General features: G+C 44.6%; 1 protein-coding gene across 6 annotated transcripts in view; it reads left to right on the top strand.

The window, feature by feature from the left end:
• LOC106978165 (interleukin-36 gamma) overlaps positions 1 to 9375 on the top strand; it is a 174937-nt gene extending 165562 nt beyond the window's left edge. For 4 of the 6 annotated variants that reach the window (XM_027033753.2, XM_053200914.1, XM_053200913.1 and 1 more), the window contains 4 exons: positions 4839 to 4906; positions 5361 to 5465; positions 6075 to 6214; positions 9159 to 9375. In XM_027033753.2, the coding sequence (XP_026889554.1) occupies positions 4858 to 4906; positions 5361 to 5465; positions 6075 to 6214; positions 9159 to 9368 (504 nt within the window). In that variant the 5' untranslated portion in view covers positions 4839 to 4857 and the 3' untranslated portion in view covers positions 9369 to 9375. The remainder of the gene's footprint in view (positions 1 to 4838; positions 4907 to 5360; positions 5466 to 6074; positions 6215 to 9158) is intronic. The other 2 variants (XM_053200912.1, XM_027033751.2) reach the window with 1 other exon arrangement.
• Positions 9376 to 16992: the final 7617 nt, after the last annotated feature.

Genomic DNA, 16992 nt, shown 5'->3' with positions numbered 1-16992 from the left:
AAAGAAATGGAAAAGGATTCCATGCTCCTGGATAGGAAGAACAAATATTGTTAAAATGTCGATACTACCCAAAGCAATCTACATATTCAATGCAATCCCTATCAAGTAACACCAGCATTCTTCACAGAGCTAGAACAAATAATCCTAAAATTTGTATGGAACCAGAAAAGACCCCAAATAGCCAGAGCAATCTTGAAAAAGAAAACCAAAGCAGGAGGCATCACAATCCCAGACTTCAAGCTATACTACAAAGCTGTAATCATCAACACAGTATGGTACTGGCACAAGAACAGACACTCAGATCAATGGAATAGAATAGAGAACCCAGAAATGGACCCACAAACGTATGGCCAACTAATCTTTGACAAAGCAGGAAATAATATCCAATGGAATAAAGGCAGTCTCTTCAGCAAGTGATGCTGGGAAAACTGGACAACGACATGCAGAAGAATGAACCTGGACCACTTTCTTACACCATACACAAAAATAAACTCAAAATGGATGAAAGACCTCAATGTAAGACAGGAAGCCATCAAAATCCTCAAGGAGAAAGCAGGCAAAAACCTCTTTGATCTTGCCCACAGCAACTTCTTACTCAATATGTCTCTGGAGGCAAGGGAAATAAAAGCAAAAATGAAGTACTGGGACCTCATCAAAATAAAAAGCTTCTGCACAGTGAAGGAAATAATCAGCAAAGCTAAAAGGCAACCGACAGAATGGGAGAAGATATTTGCAAATGACATATCAGATAAAGGGTTAGTATCCAAAATCTACAAAGAACTTATCAAACTCAACACCCAAAAACCAAATAATCCAATGAAGAAATGGGCAAAAGACATGAATAGACACTTCTCCAAAGTAGACATCCAGATGGCCAACCGACACATGAAAAAATGCTCAACATCACTCATCATCAGGGAAATACAAATCAAAACCACAATGAGATACCACTTTACACCTGTCAGAATGGCTAACATTAACAACTCAGGCAACAACAGATGTTAGCAAAGATGCGGAGAAAGAGGATCTCTCTGCATTGTTGGTGGCAATGCAAGCTGGTGCAGCCACTCTGGAAAACAGTATGGAGGGTCCTCAAAAAACTAAAAATAGAACTACCCTACAACCCAGCAATGGCACTACTAGGCATTTATCCACGGAATACAGGTGTGCTGTTTCGAAGGGACACATGCACCTCCATGTTTATAGCAGCACTATCAATAATAGCTAAAGTATGGAAAGAGCCCAAATGTCTCTCGATGGATGAATGGATAAAGAAGATGTAGTATATATATATATATATATATATATATATATATATATATACACACACACAATGGAGTCTTACTCAGCAATAAAAAAGAATGAAATCTTGCCATTTGCAACTACGTGGATGGAACTAGAGGGTATTATGCTAAGTGAAATTAGTCAGAGAAAGACATGTCATATGACTTCACTCATATGAGGACTTTAAAACAGATGAACATAAGGGAAGGGAAATAAAAATAATATAAAAACAGGGAGGGGGACAAATCAGAAGAGACTCATAAATATGGAGAACAAACAGAGGGTTGCTGGAGGGGTTGTGGGAGGGGGGATGGGCTAAATGGGTAAAGGGCACTAAGGAATCTACTCCTGAAATCATTGCTTCACTATATGCTAACTAATTTGGGTATAAATTTTAAAAAATAAAAAATAAAGTTAACAACAAAGATGTGGTATGTGTGTATATATATATATACACAGACATACACACAGACACACAGACACACACACACACACACACACTGGGATATTACTCAGCAATCAAAAAGAATGAAATATTGCCATTTGCAACAACATGGATAGAACTAGAGTATATTGTGCTAAGCAAAATTAGAGAAAGACAAATATCATATAACTTTACCATATGTGAAATTTAAGATACAAAAAAGATCATGGGCATGTTAAGTGAGCAAACTAGTGGGGCTTGTTAGCAAACAAGCGTGGATGATAATATCTTAGAGCTTAAAAATTGGAATCTGGACTTAGTGAGCTCATAAAATTATTTTCATGTCTAGGATCTTTGGCTTTACGAGTACTTACTTGAATTCAATTCAAGCCACGCTTAATGGTGTGCATATTTCATTGTTGTAAGTGACAACAAAACATTAATAGAAAGAACCTGGCAAGCTGGGTTATGTTTACATAGCAGAATCACATTCTTTACTTTTTATAACCAGCATAAATATTGATAGTCCTCTCAAATACAGCTAGGGTAACATGTAATTTTATTATCCATGCCTCTAAGACAAAAGTTCTGGTCCATTTCTTCAGTAGATGGGCTGTCTGCTCCTCAATTATGTACCCCAGTGGTTCAGTTCTTCCCTATTATCACCATCACTCCTATTCTAATTTCTCTTATACTCATTCACACTAAAGTTTAAACGGGGAACTTCAGAATGGATACTGATTGCTGGGAACTCTGGAAAGTACTGGATTCTCTGAATATTGGGAAGTGAGGGAAAGGTCAGGATCAAGTGGAATAAAGAGGACACATGTCATCATAAAACATAGATTTTTACACCCTCCTTCTGGGCATGGAAAATTCAAGCTAGATCCAATGGCTTTTGAATCACTGAAAATACAGCTTTCTGGGTTGTGTCGCTTGGGACCTCTGAGCATCTCTTGGGCTCATGCCTCCTCTCCACATTTGTGGTTCATGCACCCAACCGATTATACTCTCTTTTCAGAGGTCTGAGCATCAGTTTGGCAGAAGGTCTCCTCCTGAGGTCTGGGCATCCGTCCTACAAGTTCCTTCCTTTGAGCTCCTAGGCTTTTTTGTTCTCTCTGGTTTCTTTCCTGCAATTAACTATCTGGGATCCCTTAGTACTTCCTTGTTACTCTTTAGCCTTCTGACATGTTTTCTAAACAATTCCCTTTGTTTGAAATTCCTGGTGTGGGTTCTGATTTCCACACTAGATCCTGATTGAAACAGAAGCCTAAAGAATTTGGGGGCCAGATGATAGGACTATTTAGATGCCATTTTATGGGGAGCCTCCCAAGAAAGGTCTGTTGACTGATGCGTAATGGAGAGGCTCTTCAATTGGACAGAGGGGACCCAAGAGAGGTGACCCTGGCTGAGCCTGGCTTTGAACACCAGTGTGCCTGAATTCATTTTCACACTGTCTCCTGGGGTGACAGATAAACTGGAAGCCAAAAATGATGGGTTTGATGTCTCCACAGGAAAGGACCATGTTCATCCAAGGCTAACAGGGAGATGGGGGTGAAAAGTATGAGAGGTTGAGCAAGAAGATTCCTTTCAGGGTTGGGAAAAGGGGCTCATGGAAGTGCTTGCCTAGGAGGTTCTATTTTAGCCCTTCCCCCAACCTCCCTGTAGCTAGGCAGTTAAATATGAAGTTGATTCCAGTCTGTCTTTTGAAATTCACCTCAGTCAAGTTAACTTGTGCCTCAGAAGGTTTTCATGCTTGATCTCAGCAGATGGGGTGTGGAGGTGGGAGTGGAGGCATAAAAAAACATGATACAAAAAAATAATAATAATAGTAACTGTTACCATTAGTTGAGAACCTACAAATGTCCTGCATTACTAGAACAGAGAGGGTGGGAGAGAAGTTGGGTTCTGGGGCTCTGTTTTTAGAGAAATCAGTGCCAACCATTTTAGTCCTTAGGCAGTTCTGGGTCCATTGCATTTTGGGGGCACCAGAGACCAGGTTTGCATCAGTTATGGGTGCACCACTCAGTACCTGTGGCTTCCCAAGGGGATGAGGTGCATCTCTGAGGGGCTGAAAGAGTATAGTAGGCTTTCAGCTTAACCTTTCTTTCAGGGGTGGCCTGAGGTGGTTCAGGCATGGTTGGATGAGTGGGAATGCCATGTGGGAACCCTGACTAAAGCACACAGCTAATTTTGCAATCACAAGACTCCCTTAGTGGAACTGTAAAGGGCAAGCTTGATTGCCCCAGCAGATGGACTTGCCTTGTGGAGGGCCTGGCATTCCAGGTGTAGCCCAAGTGACAAGGCAGGAGAATTGAGCTCCGGGGAAGTCCCGCAGTCTCCCCTTGCTGAGCAGCCTGGGGTCTGTCATCAACTCTATTTCCCCGTAGGTGTGGCTCGGTGCCTCCTTCTCAAGGAGCTCAGGCTGGTCACACTCATGCTGATGCTGTGATTTCTTCATCTGAGTCTCACAGGATCTTCTGGCATATGATTGCCACACCCCACCCAGCCAGGTGGGACCTCCCCATACTTCCCAAATAAATGACAGTCTCGGTCACTGCTCTTGGGAGCTATTGGAGCTGTGATTCAGTCCCCTGCACTTTCGATAAAGGTCCTTCCTTGCCCGCTGATAGCTGGCAAGTTCTCCAGCTCTTCTTTGTGCTTTAGGGCTCAGGGAAGAGATGCGGCCATGCCGGGCTCAGTCCAGCGTGGGGTCAGTGGTTTCCGGGAGTTACTAGGATCTTGGCAGAGATGCCCTGGCCTGGGGCCGCACCCCCTGCTCCCAGACAGAAGCAGTTGCCGATGGGACGAAGGAGGAGGGATGCGGGCATCAGGTGGCGGTGGCTTTTTAAGGTCAAAAGTCACGCCTGGCTCAGGACCTCTAGGGAGAGATTCTGTCACTGGCTGGATCTTTGGGTGGAGTAAACTCTGCGCCATGTCCCCCTCCCTGACACCACCTTGAAGTTTTGTCTCAGGAGGTGGCTCAGATTTTCTGACTAGGGCTTTGTGTCAGGCCAGGCTTCCAGGCCAGCTCCCTATCCAGAATGGGGACCTCAGTAACTAGTGTCCTGGCAAGGTCTTAGGAATGTCTCCTGACCGACCCTTCTGTCTCCTATTGCTGTCCCCGCAGGTGTGGAGACAATCCCATTATGACATGCATTCGAGGAGTCCCTTTCTGTGGAGAACCCTATACAGCAGGTGATGTTGAGATGGGGCTCTGTACCCACGCCTGTGCCCACACCTGTCTCTTCTGGATGCCCCAGCATTCTCTGCCCCTCTTTGTGCATGGCCCTTCCCACCCGGTGCTGTCCATCTTCCACTGGATGGTGGGCTTCCACGGGGTGGGGAGTGGTGCTTATTCTCTGCTCTAGCTCTAGACCCAGCACTGAGCCAAGCACAGAGTAGGCATCAGAAGGAGTACGTGGGTCTTGACTGTACTGTGGGACAGGTTATCCTCTTAGACCAGCTTCAGCCCTGGCCCTCCTCACCACCACCTGTAGCTTTCCTGGAAAGAAGGGCTGGGCTGAGGGTCACGAGATCGCTGCCAGTTTTGGTGTGTAAACCCTGAGTCTTCCTTCCCGAAGGGCCTAGCATCTAGTAAAGTGGCCTAATTAGAATGTTTCCTCATTATTCTTTTCTATTTGAACCGTAGTGAATAAACCTCAGACCGGGGAGGTCTCTGACTTGAATCAGCAGGTGTGGATCCTGCAGGATCAGACCATTGTGACAGTTCCACGGACTGACAGTGTGACTCCAGGTGAGTGGTCATCCTGTGGCTGCTGCCTTGGAGGCAAGGGAGGCGTCATGTTAGCACACATGGGATGCTGGCACTGGCCTTGTGTTCAAAGGCAGCTTTACAAAAGGGTCCACGTGGAGGGGGGAGACTCCCCCACCTGCCTGGAAAGGGGTGTCCTGGGGAGCCGGAGAGCTGCTTTCAGTGACCTGATGGCCTGTTACATGGAAGAGAAGTATCTTATTCTGCCTGACTTCTGGGTATCCTAAAAGGACTCAATGGGTGGGTAACCATGGGAAGGCAGGTTTCAACATCACATGAGGCCAAACTTGCTAATGGACGGAAGTCTTCAAGGAGCAGAGGGGCTGCTTGGGGTTGGAGTTTCCCACCTCCAGGTGGTCCAGCAGGGGCTGCCATCTGTTTAGCTCTTCATGTTTGCTCCATTTCCTAGGGCAGTGACTGGTGCATGGTGTGAGTGAATGAATGAACGAACAAATGTCGTGGTTGGCGTTTTGGTGGGCCTGGGGTAGCAGGGATTGCACTCAAGGTTTCTTCCTGCCCCACCTGGGTGATGCTGGCCTCGTCCTGATTTCAAGAGGAAACTGACACTATCTTCCCTTTTGTCCTTCTTAGTCACTGTCACTGTTGTCCCATGCAAGTATCCAGAGTATCTTGAGCAAGGCAGAGGGATTCCCATTTATATGGGAATAGAGAATCCAGAAATGTGTCTGTCTTGTGAGGACATAGGAGGGCAGCCCACATTGCAACTGAAGGTGAGTAAGAAAAATAATGTTATTAAAAAAAATACCAGTTTCTTTCTTCCTTCCTCCCTTCCTTCCTTCTTTTCTCCCTTCCTTCCTCCCTTTCTCCCTCCCTCCCTCCCTCCCTTCCTTCCTTCCTTCCTTCCTTCCTTCCTTCTTCTTCCTTCCTTTCTTTCTTTCTTTCTTTCTTTCTTTCTTTCTTTCTTTCTTTCTTTCTTTCTTTCTTCCTTTCTTTCAGAGAGAGCAGGGAAGGGCAGAGAGAGAGAGGGAGAGAGAATCCCAAGCATGCTCCATGCTGCAGTGAGGAGCCTGACATGGGGCTCTCCACCTCACGAGCCATGAGGTCATGACCTAAGCCAAAATCAAGAGTCAGACCAGATGCTCAACCAACTGAGCCACCCAGGTGCCCCAAAAGGCCAGTTTCTTTTATGAGATATTTATTTGGTAGATAATCTAGTTTTAGAAGTAAAAAAAGAAATATTCTCCGTTCTTAAACATATTTATTCCTAGATATTTTTGAGTTATCTGCATGCAGTTGCATTATCCTGCACATCACTAGTTGAGGATCTTTGTCTTTCTTGTATTTTAAGATATTGTCTACCATTGTTTCAAGTATATTCTCTCCTTCATTCTGGCTTCTCTTTCCTTCCTTTTGGAATGCCTATTCCTTAGTCATTGGAACATCTAGATCTCTCTTCAGTATCTCATCTTATTTTCCATACTTTCTATCCTTTCACTGTTTTGTTTTTTTCTTGTTGCACCCTGGGAGAATATCTTGGTTTAATCTTCCAGGTCATGATTACATTTTAAGTTTGTCCTGTCTGCTTCCTCATTCTCCTATTCAGTTTTCTGAGATTTCAGTCTTTCCTCTTGTTCCTTAAACTTCAATTTAGTTCGACTCAATTTCATTTCATCCAGTCCAATTAGCTCAGTAAATGTGTAGGTTTTTAGTGACACAGCACCGTTGTGGCCATTTGAGATATATTGGTGCCCAGAATGGCACAGAGCCCTGCCCTCAGAGGGCATGGATTCTAGCGGGAGGAGAGAAGTGGTAGACAGTAAGTGTAATGGGTAAGTCTGTGGTGTCTTTAAGGGTGTTATGTCCCGTGGGAAAGCACAGTTAGAACAGGCTAAAGAGACTGGCAGTGCCAGCCCAGGTGGAGTTGGGCTGCCATAGAAAATAGTGCAGTCGGCATCATCAGATCTTAGTAGACAGTAGAAGGCAAGAAGAGAGTTAGCCAACAGGTGTGAGTGGGAGCAAGTTCAAGAATTAGCGGAGAGAACAGTGTGACAGGAGTGAACTAAGTGGGGAGGAGTTCAGAGAGATAAAAAGGCAGGACACAAAGGGCCTTGCCGGCATTTGTGAGGACTTTGCCTTTCCATCTGAGTAAGATGGGGCATTATTAGAATGTTTTGAGTAGAAGAGTCCCATGCATGAACATAGGTTTGAAAAGAATTATTTTGGCTACCAGTTGAAAGCAGACTGGGGGAGGGGGGCGGGGGCCAGGGTAAAAGTCCTGTTGGGGGACTTCGAGGTGATCTAGGGGAGATTTGATGGACGCAAGTGGGTAGCAGTGGAGGCAGGCAGAAGCCAGTCAGACTCTGAAAATATTTTATTTAAATTGAGGCAAGAGGACTTGCTGACAGAGTGAATGCTGGGTGTGATGAAAGAGGACTGAGAATTACGTTTTCACCTATGTCCTGTCTGCTAAGCCACCCTTCTATTGCGATTTTGTCTACTGTGGTTTTCGATGGATTGAGAATTGACTGTTTCATTCTGCCACATGTGGGTGCTTAGGGACCCTGGTGCCAGCAGTGTTGCTGCAGTGCTGGAGGTGAACACCCAGACCGAGGGGTTTAAGAGTGGGACAGGAGGAGAGAAACTAGAGACAGCCTATATAGACAACTGTTACAGAGAGTTTTCTGCAAAGGGGGAGTTGGGAAAGGTGGTGGGCAAGCGAGATCATTATTTAAGATAGTAGAATGGCAGCGAATGTGCTAATGGAAATGACGGAGAGAACGCAAACACGAATGGCCGGAAGAGGAACAGCAGTAAGCTGGGGAGGGCAGCTGGGGACTTGCCGCCCAGTCCTTCCCAGGCGGGAGGTTGAAAAGGAAGATGGAGGAGGTGGTGTCAGAGTTTGAAATGAGCAAGTGTCTTTTTATTTATTAAACAGCCAACACATCTCTATTGAATTTCTGTGTGTTGGGATATACAGTGATGAACAAGTCTAGCAATAATTATATGATTGATGGATATTCTAAGTTCAGATGGTAATGAGATAGGGAGGAGGTCCAAATGTGGACAAATTATGGACCATCCCTGGCTAGTGTCTCTCTGGAGATCTTGTGTGTGCATAATTTTGCTAAAAATACTTCAATGTACAGTATATAAATACACAAAATGTACTTCTACATATGATATAGAAAGCATTTTCTGATTGCTCTATTTACTTGGTTTGTTTGTTTGTTTAAATACAAATCCTTTGGTTTGTTAGACCCTCTTGTGTCTTTTTTGTGGCACTGACATTCCTCGAGTGTTGGCAGCTGGTCAGAGGCTAATACTGGAACTTTTGTTAGAAGACTGGTTTTGCAAGGTGGAGGCCCTCAACTGTTGCAGCTTTGGTAGGGGAGGTCCTTGGTTTATTGCTGCAGATCTGCAGCTCCTTCTTTTCCCCCCATCAGCCTCTTGTGTGAGATGAGTTCCAATGCATTATTGGAGTGTGCCCACTTGTTCATTAACCTTTCTTTGTGCCATTCCTACTCCATCTCTGGATTTGAGGAAAGGGACCGAGAAGGTGAGATTCCATGCTCACTCTGCTGCTCCTTTGAAATGTGTTTTAATAGAGGGATAAGGCTTTCTCTAACTTTGGAACATTTATTGATTGTGCACAAGTAACTCTGAACCGCTAACAGCCTCTGCTTCTCCTGCTGGGCGTTCTCTGTCACGTTTCAGGAGGAGGAGATACTGGATCTGTACAACGAAGTCGCGCCCGTGGAGCCCTTCCTCTTCTACCACTCAAAAGATGGCAGGACCTCCACCTTCGAGTCCGTGGCGTTCCCTGGCTGGTTCATCGCCTCCTCTGAGATCCGCCATCCCCTCTTCCTCACTTCAGACCTGGGGGGAAAGAACAATGTTAACTTCAATTTAAGTATCAATGCTTGACCTCAGCCTGGAGGGGGCAGCTTGGTCAGAGGCCTTTGTTAAATTTCCTAGTTCCCAGCATGCTTTCATTTATATTCTCTCCGTGTCATTTCACGTCAGTGCTGAGAGGTGGGCAGGACCTTGTTATCATCACACTTTGTGAATGACTTCAGGGCAGCCGAGGCATAGAATGTGAGCTCAGACATGGGGGGAGGGGTCATGTAAAGTTCTCCTCTCAAGCTGAAGTTGTCCATCCCACAGCCATCTGTACGAGGGTGTCTGGACCCCAAGACATTAGTGCCTTCTCTGTGGGTGGATACAGAGAAGCGTCAGAGCTCATGATCTGGTGACTAGTGTGGAACTGATTCGTTTTGTTTTCTTTCCTATTTAGATTACATTTTCCATATGCTTTGTATGTTGCCAGTATATTTCACGTTGTATAATGTATCCTTTTAAGGGTTAAGGAACGTTTAAAGGTAAATAATTCTTAACAATAGTTAAACTATTTTTTTCCTAATTCTAATATGTAAACATAAAGCCAAATATAAACTTCATGTGTTTACACAACAGAAAAGCTAAAACTAAGCTGTAAAATGAAGTAGAAAACGTAGTAAACTGAAATTAGCGAGAGTAATTGAATGAGGCTAGCTCACTGGGGTTTCACTGGGGAAAGAAGGACCCCTATCAGTGGTGATAGTCCAGCGTGGAGATAATGCATGTAAAAGAACACTACTATATGACTATTTTCTGTACAGTCTCACAGCCTTGATTTCTTTGCCTCTTCTAGACTTTTCCTTTTAGGCATCCACAAGATCTCTTTAAAAATAGCAGTAAAGGTGATGACAGAGCCTAAGGCAGGGCAAACTACAAGCTAGCACACTGCCCCCACTCCCCCAGGTGGCATATGTGGGACATTCCTCAGGCACTGCTGGCTGCCCAGGGACAAAGGAGAGGAAATAAACAAGTAGCTAACTGATAGAGATCACAGTCATGCAGGACCAGAGTCTCCCTCAGTTCGCAAATATCTTAGTAAATTTCAAGAAAAAGTCAATCTTATAAAATAGCCTAATCTCCAGAAACCTGTAGAATCAGTTTGCTGGAGCCCCAACGTCACCCTTCCATAGTGATATAGGGAACAAAGGCAAGAAGGAAATGGCAGGTAAAATTAAGTGCCCGTATAACCTGCGGCCCATTGACAAATGCTTGAGGCAAATACAGTGTACCACGTTTCTCCAGGAACCCCCTACCGTCCTAATGTTAATGCCTTACTAGAGGAAAACCAACCTTAGCTTGATAATAGCAAGGCCTCAGGTATCTTAGGAGTCCTCTTTAGCATATCAAAGTCCCTCTGGAGGCCTTCCTTTTGTCTTTACCTCCCCCAGTGCCATAGTGTATAACCAGTCACTGTTCACAACCACAGTGCAGCTCTTCCTGCCCACAGGTCCTGTCCACCTGCTTTAATATCACCTTTTTGCACCAAAGACGTCTTCAAGAATTCTTTCTTGGCCGTCAGCTACGAACCCCACGATCCCCACCATCACCCCAAAACTTCATCAAAGGTGCCTTTTCTTGGAACAGAGAGCCTAGCTTTCCCACCGGTCATGCTTCAGATGATGTATCCTGATGAAATTAAATCACTGTGGGTACAATTGTAGAAAGATGTAGCTACATCTGGTTTGTATATAACAGATTTCTTATTTTGACTCTGATACTACAGACACAGGAAGTTCTGTTTGCTTAAATACAATTTCCAAAATAGCGCCAGTCACTTACTTTTTTTTTTTTCTTCCTACTTTTGGACAATCAGACCACATACTCTACTAAGCAGGCCAGTAAGCCATCAGTAAGCCCGATTTAATGCAACATCTCTTGATTCTTTGAAGTTTTCTTCCTCAATTAAATATAGTTTTAGCATTGCAGTTTTATTAAAAAACAGCATTAAAATGGGCACTGAGGTAATTAGTTCTGGGATATTAAATAGGAGAATTGGTTATTGAATATTTACTACTATACTCACTGCTCATAAATGGTGATAGCTTCTTATATCTGACCATTTACATTGTTACACTGTCAGTTGTTACATCTGCCAGTTGGGATCCAATAACACATTTGCTTGTGACGTGATTATCGTCTGAGTGTTAGAGCACCTCCATCCTCCTACAGGCTGTGTGGTGATTCCATTGTCCCATCTCTTTACCACAAAAACTGCATGCAGGTGCTGTGACACTTTGGATTGTCACTTAGCACAGATTTGAGCTCAAACAGAAGCTCAAATATGAGTCCTGGTGTCATGTAACTGGTTATCCTGATGGTCCAGAAGAGGTTCTGATAACATATTTAGAGTGTAATCAAAATGAAAACATAGTAATCTCTAGCTTGTGGAGCCTGGAGAGCAGACCTCCAGAGACACCCCCCCCCCCCGCTTATCCATCACGTTTGTGAAAGACCACAGCATATGAAATCATAGAAAGGACCCTATGAGTAGCAACGTCCTCGTTTTCAGGTGAACACCTGTTTTTCACACATCTGAATATCCAGTGCTCTTGCATTTGGGTTCCGTGAGCTCCAGGCCAACACTCACTGAAGGATTTGGTTCTTTTGCATCTTTGGTATGAAGGGCTTGATGCCCTGTGTTGGGGGAGGTCATTGAGAGGATGTGACCACCAGCTAACCCATGAGCTGGACCCTGGCAGCTGGAGGCTCCTCACCCCCTCTCCTGTCCTTGCAGTGTGTGCTCTGGGTGCCTTCCTGGCTCCCAGAAGCTGCCCCAAGGACATAGCCTTGAGGCAGTGTAGTGACGTGATGTTGAGACATCTGGACGGTGCCTGTGGCTGAACCCAGTTAAAGCTTCTATATAAATTTTTAATATTCTAGTGGGTGGGTATGGAAATGTACTCATCTTACAGCTGCCCCAAAACAAGCATCATATATAAATTCCCTTGCTTATTAAACTTGCCACCTACAGATCTGGGGTGAATTACTTCTTTCTTTGGTCTCAATCCTGACCTACCCATATGAGGACTGGTTTCAGATTACACTGGGAAGCTCCTGAGAAGGTGTAATCTAAGAGATTACACTGAGAGAGGGGATTTTGGATTCCAGGAAGGAATTTAGAACCTTGCCACCAAAATCACAATTGTAGTGAAAACAGTTGAGTGGGATGTTTTTCTGCTGAGCTGCTTTGGGGCTTGTATCTTCCGGCACCAGGATGGCTGAAGGGCAAAGACCACTTCCTGAAACTGGACTTGAAGATACTGTCCCTGAACTCACAAACGATTGGGCACAGGTACTAAAGACGCTGTCCCTGGGACACTGAGAACAGTGGCTATAATTAATGATCCTCATGTCAATAAAACATTACTTTTTATTTCTCAGCCTTTAAAGAGTTGTTTAAAAGGAGATTCTTACCAAAGCAATACATGTCTATGATTGAAAACAATATCCTGCCCCGATCATATTTCCATGAGGCAACTGCTAAGTCTTTTTCAGCTCTTTTCCCTCCACGTGTCTAGGTATATGTTTTACTCCTATTTCTTGAATTACCAACTTTAGACATTATCTTTTCTTTTTTTAAAAAAAGTTTTATTTAATTATGAGAGAGAGTGAGCACAAGTGGGAGAAGAGCAGAGAGAAAGAGGGAGACACAGAATCTGAAGCAGGCTCCAGGCTCTGAGCTCTCAGCACAGAGCCTGATGCAGGGTTTGAACCCACGAACTGAGAGATCATGACCTGAGCCAAAAACGGATGCTCAACTGACTGAGCCACCCAGGTGCCTGAGACATTATCTTTTTTACCAGGCAGATGGCATTTGCATCCCTACTATACAAAAATCATGTGCTCCTTATCTATTTGCTAAAGTTAATAGAAGTAGTAAGTCAAATAAAATATATTTATAGAGAGTTAGATAAACTTCGGGTGGTCCTGTTAGACAATGCTCTGGTATGACATTGGAAAGGCACACAATAATCCTTTCGCCTTTTTCAGAATTTGGATAACTTCTCTGAATGATATCATTTTCCTTCAGCCTTTTCTTTTTAGGGGTAAGGAATGCGGGGGGAGGTACATGGAGTGGAAGCGACTTGCAGTGACCATTAGTAGTAGGTTTGGAAATGTGATACTCTTGATTTCAATTTCCATCTCCTGGTGTTGGGGTGTTATGAAGCACTGTTTGAGAAATTAGCAACAATTACCCAAAGCAAGACAGCAGAATAAAGTATGATCCCCCTTGTTCCCATCATTGGGGCTGTCTAGCAGGGTGTCAGCAGATGACCCACCCAGGGTGGAACATTCCTGGCCACCTAAACATTGTTATGTAATGGTGTAAGTGCTGAAATATATTGTGTATCTATATTTCTCAAACTTGAAGTAATATCAGAATCATCCGGGGTCTGAACTACAAGCTCAGGTGTTTGGGCTCACTCTGGACCCAGTAAATTAAAACCTATTCCCTGCATAATTCCTACTTAGTAGGTTTAGAGCAGGGCTGAAGAATCAATATTTTACTAATGACCTTAGGGAATAGAATGCATTCCCACTGTTCACATGCCCACAGGGCAGCTGAAGACAAAGCCTGGCTAAGGTCAACTAGCAGAGTGATTTTATTTGCTTGGGTAGCCAGTGACTCTTCTGTGGTTGATGCCTTCTGGCGGACATTAACAAAAAAATACAAACATCTTCGCATTTTGTGCACATTCCTATATGTCCATCCACATGTCTTTACTCTATATCTCTTTATCTTTTAGTCTTCTGATCAGTGAGCAGGCATTGACCACTGCCCAAGAATCTATGTGTATTGTCCTTTTGGGACATTGTTTTTTTGTTTCATTTTTTGGGGACATTTTGTATTTTGTTTTGTTGTCTACTTGTGTGTTCTTGCAGTTCACTGAATTTCTTTAAGAGGGTTATTCAGAGTTCTTTGTCAGACCATTTTTCTCCATTTCTTTAGGGTCAGTCATTGGAACTATATTAACTTTCCTTGGCGATATCATGTTTCCTTGACTATTTGTGATCCTTGTGGCCTTTATTGGTGTCTGTACATTTAAGGAAGTAGGCACTTCTTTCAGTCTTGGCAGGCTGGCTTTGGAAGGGAAAGCCCTATACCAGGCAGCTTGTCCAAAGATTCTGCGTGGGCTTGTTCTGAAGTCCTCAGACAGGCAGGTCTGGTGCCTGGATCAGCAGGTGGGCAGACCTGGTGCTTGGGTCCATAGGGGCCGGTCTGGTGTCTGGGTTCACTGGGACAGGCCCAGTTCCTGTCTGTGGTGGTGGGCCTGGGACCCGGGTCTATGTGGATGGGCCTGGTGTCTGGGTCCATAGGAGCTGGCCTGGAAGCTGAGACATGGAGGCCACCCTAGCAGTTGGGCAAGCCTGAGCCTGGGGCCATGGGAATCAGCCTGTAGCCTGTAGCTGCAGGGGCCATGAAGGACCACTCGAACCCATGGGGGCTGGCTTGGAGGCTAGGGCCCAGGGAAATGTCTGGAGACTGGAGCTCTAGGGACCAACCTGGTGCTGGAGTGGGCTGGGAGCCTGCATCCATGGGAGCCCATGTGGAGCGTAGGTTTATGGGGGGGAGCCTGTCTAAAGCCTGAGGCAATGGGGCTGGCCTGGTGCTAGGGTGAACAGGTGGCCTGGATCCACAGGAGACTGCCTGGACCTTGGCCAACAGTAGCAGCGTGGCACAGGGGCAGGCCAGGACCCTCCTTCCATGGGAACTTATTTGGGGTCTAGGTCTGTGAAGGCTGGCCTGGGTGCTGAGGCAGGCTGGTAGCCTGGGTCCATGAGAGTGAGCCTGATACTAGGGAGGGCCAGGAGTCTGGATTTGCAGGAAGTTGCCTGGAGCCTGGGTTTGTGGGGGGTCTTCCCAGTGCTGGAGTGGACAGGTAGCCTGGGTTTGTTGGAGCCCACCAGAAATCTGGGGCATGGTAACTTGGCCTGGTGCCAGAGTAGGCCAAGAGTCTCAGGCCACAGAAGTCAGTCTGGTGCTGGTGTGGGCTGGTGGTGGAGTCTGCTGTGAAGTCAGTTCCTTACTTCACTCTTCTCCTGTGAACTGGATGTCTCTCTCCATGCTGGGATACTCTGGCTTGGGGGATGGGTGATGGGAAATTATATTTCCTACCCTTTTTTCAATGTATCTTTTCTTATTTCTGTGCTCCACCCAGATGCTGTCATCCCTCACCTGAAATTCTTAACTCTTGTGAAGGTATTTTTGTGTATGGATAATTGTTCAAATTGATGTTTCTGGGAGGCAAAGAGTGCTAGAAATTCCTATACCATCAGCTTGCTTTACTCTCTAATTCTCTCCTCTGCTGTGTGTTGTCTGTTGCCAAATACAAATTTTGGTTTATTTTAATTTTATTTGTTGTATTATATTGTTCTAGAGATGCTGTTTAATGCTTCCAAATCTGCCACTTTTCATAGTTTGCTACTCTAGAAAAACATCCATGTTTGTCATTTGCTTCTTAAATATGGTTAGGATAGTTGTTTTAAGCTCTGTGTATAATAATTATAAAACCAGATGTCTGTGTATGTTTCTACTATCTTGCTTTGTCTATTTTTTTGGTTCTTGTTCTTGTGATCTTGTTTACTTATATGCCTGGTGATCTTCAACTCTTTGTGTCTTGTTGCCTTTGTAAAATTATTTAAGTGGCTCTGCCCTCCTCTAGATGGGTTTTCTCTTTTTGTTTCTGGTGGAAAGCATTTGGCCTACATTAAACCAAATGCAGTTTGAGAGTTCCTGGCTCAATCAAACTGTGAGCACTCAAAGTGAAAATCCTCAGGAGGGCATGTTCATGGCCACAGCCTTCCAGGAATTACTTCTTTTCTTTATATCTTTCCTTCACCCACTTTGTTCAGTGCCAAGACCATCTACTTCATGGGTTCCAGAGATTGGGTGAATCTAGATCTGGTTTGCTTGCCTAGTCCTAGGCAGCCCCTGAGTCCTGATCTCTCTCTCTCTCTCTCTCTCTCTCTCTCTCTCTCTCTCTCGTGCTGGTGTGACTAGAGTATGGCATGGGTGCATGCTATAGCAGCACAGAACATATCGTGGCTTTAAGGCTCCTTTATTTCAGATCCTGATTCTATATGTCTGGGATAAAGCCTGAGATTCTGCATTTCTGACAAGCTGCCAGATGATGCCAATGCTGCTCGTCCACAGATCATACTTTGAACATCAAGGATGTATAGAACAAGGACTCTTTCATTTAATAACTTGGCAATATGTGAACAATAGTCAAACTGAGTGATAGGAATTGTGCTATATAAATTGGGAGAGATTTATGGAACTGAGGGGACTATGTTAGACCATGACCTGACTAGTGAAGGATAGATATGGATGGACAAGGGAATGAAATCCTAATTCAGATCCAGTTCGGGCTACTTGAAGAGAGAAGAAAGGCTATATCTCTAGATTTTATTCATATGGAGTTCTTTTTTTTACAGGGAAAGAGGTTTCCTTCACATATTTTGACCCAGGGGCCCTTCTCAGGATCACCCACCACCTCGGTGGTAAAGGATGCACCTCCATTCTAGGGAGACATAAGTTGAGGTCTTGTGTTATCTGGTGTCACCAAAGCCCCCATCACCTCAGCTAATGGCACTGTGGACTAAGTGCCTAGGCTACACGGAGCTCCATGTATTTATAGGATGAAAT

This window comes from Acinonyx jubatus, chromosome A3, assembly GCF_027475565.1.
Source record: "Acinonyx jubatus isolate Ajub_Pintada_27869175 chromosome A3, VMU_Ajub_asm_v1.0, whole genome shotgun sequence".
In the NCBI taxonomy this organism is placed as follows: Eukaryota; Metazoa; Chordata; class Mammalia; order Carnivora; family Felidae; genus Acinonyx; species Acinonyx jubatus.
This window is presented reverse-complemented; position numbering and strand designations above follow the sequence as displayed.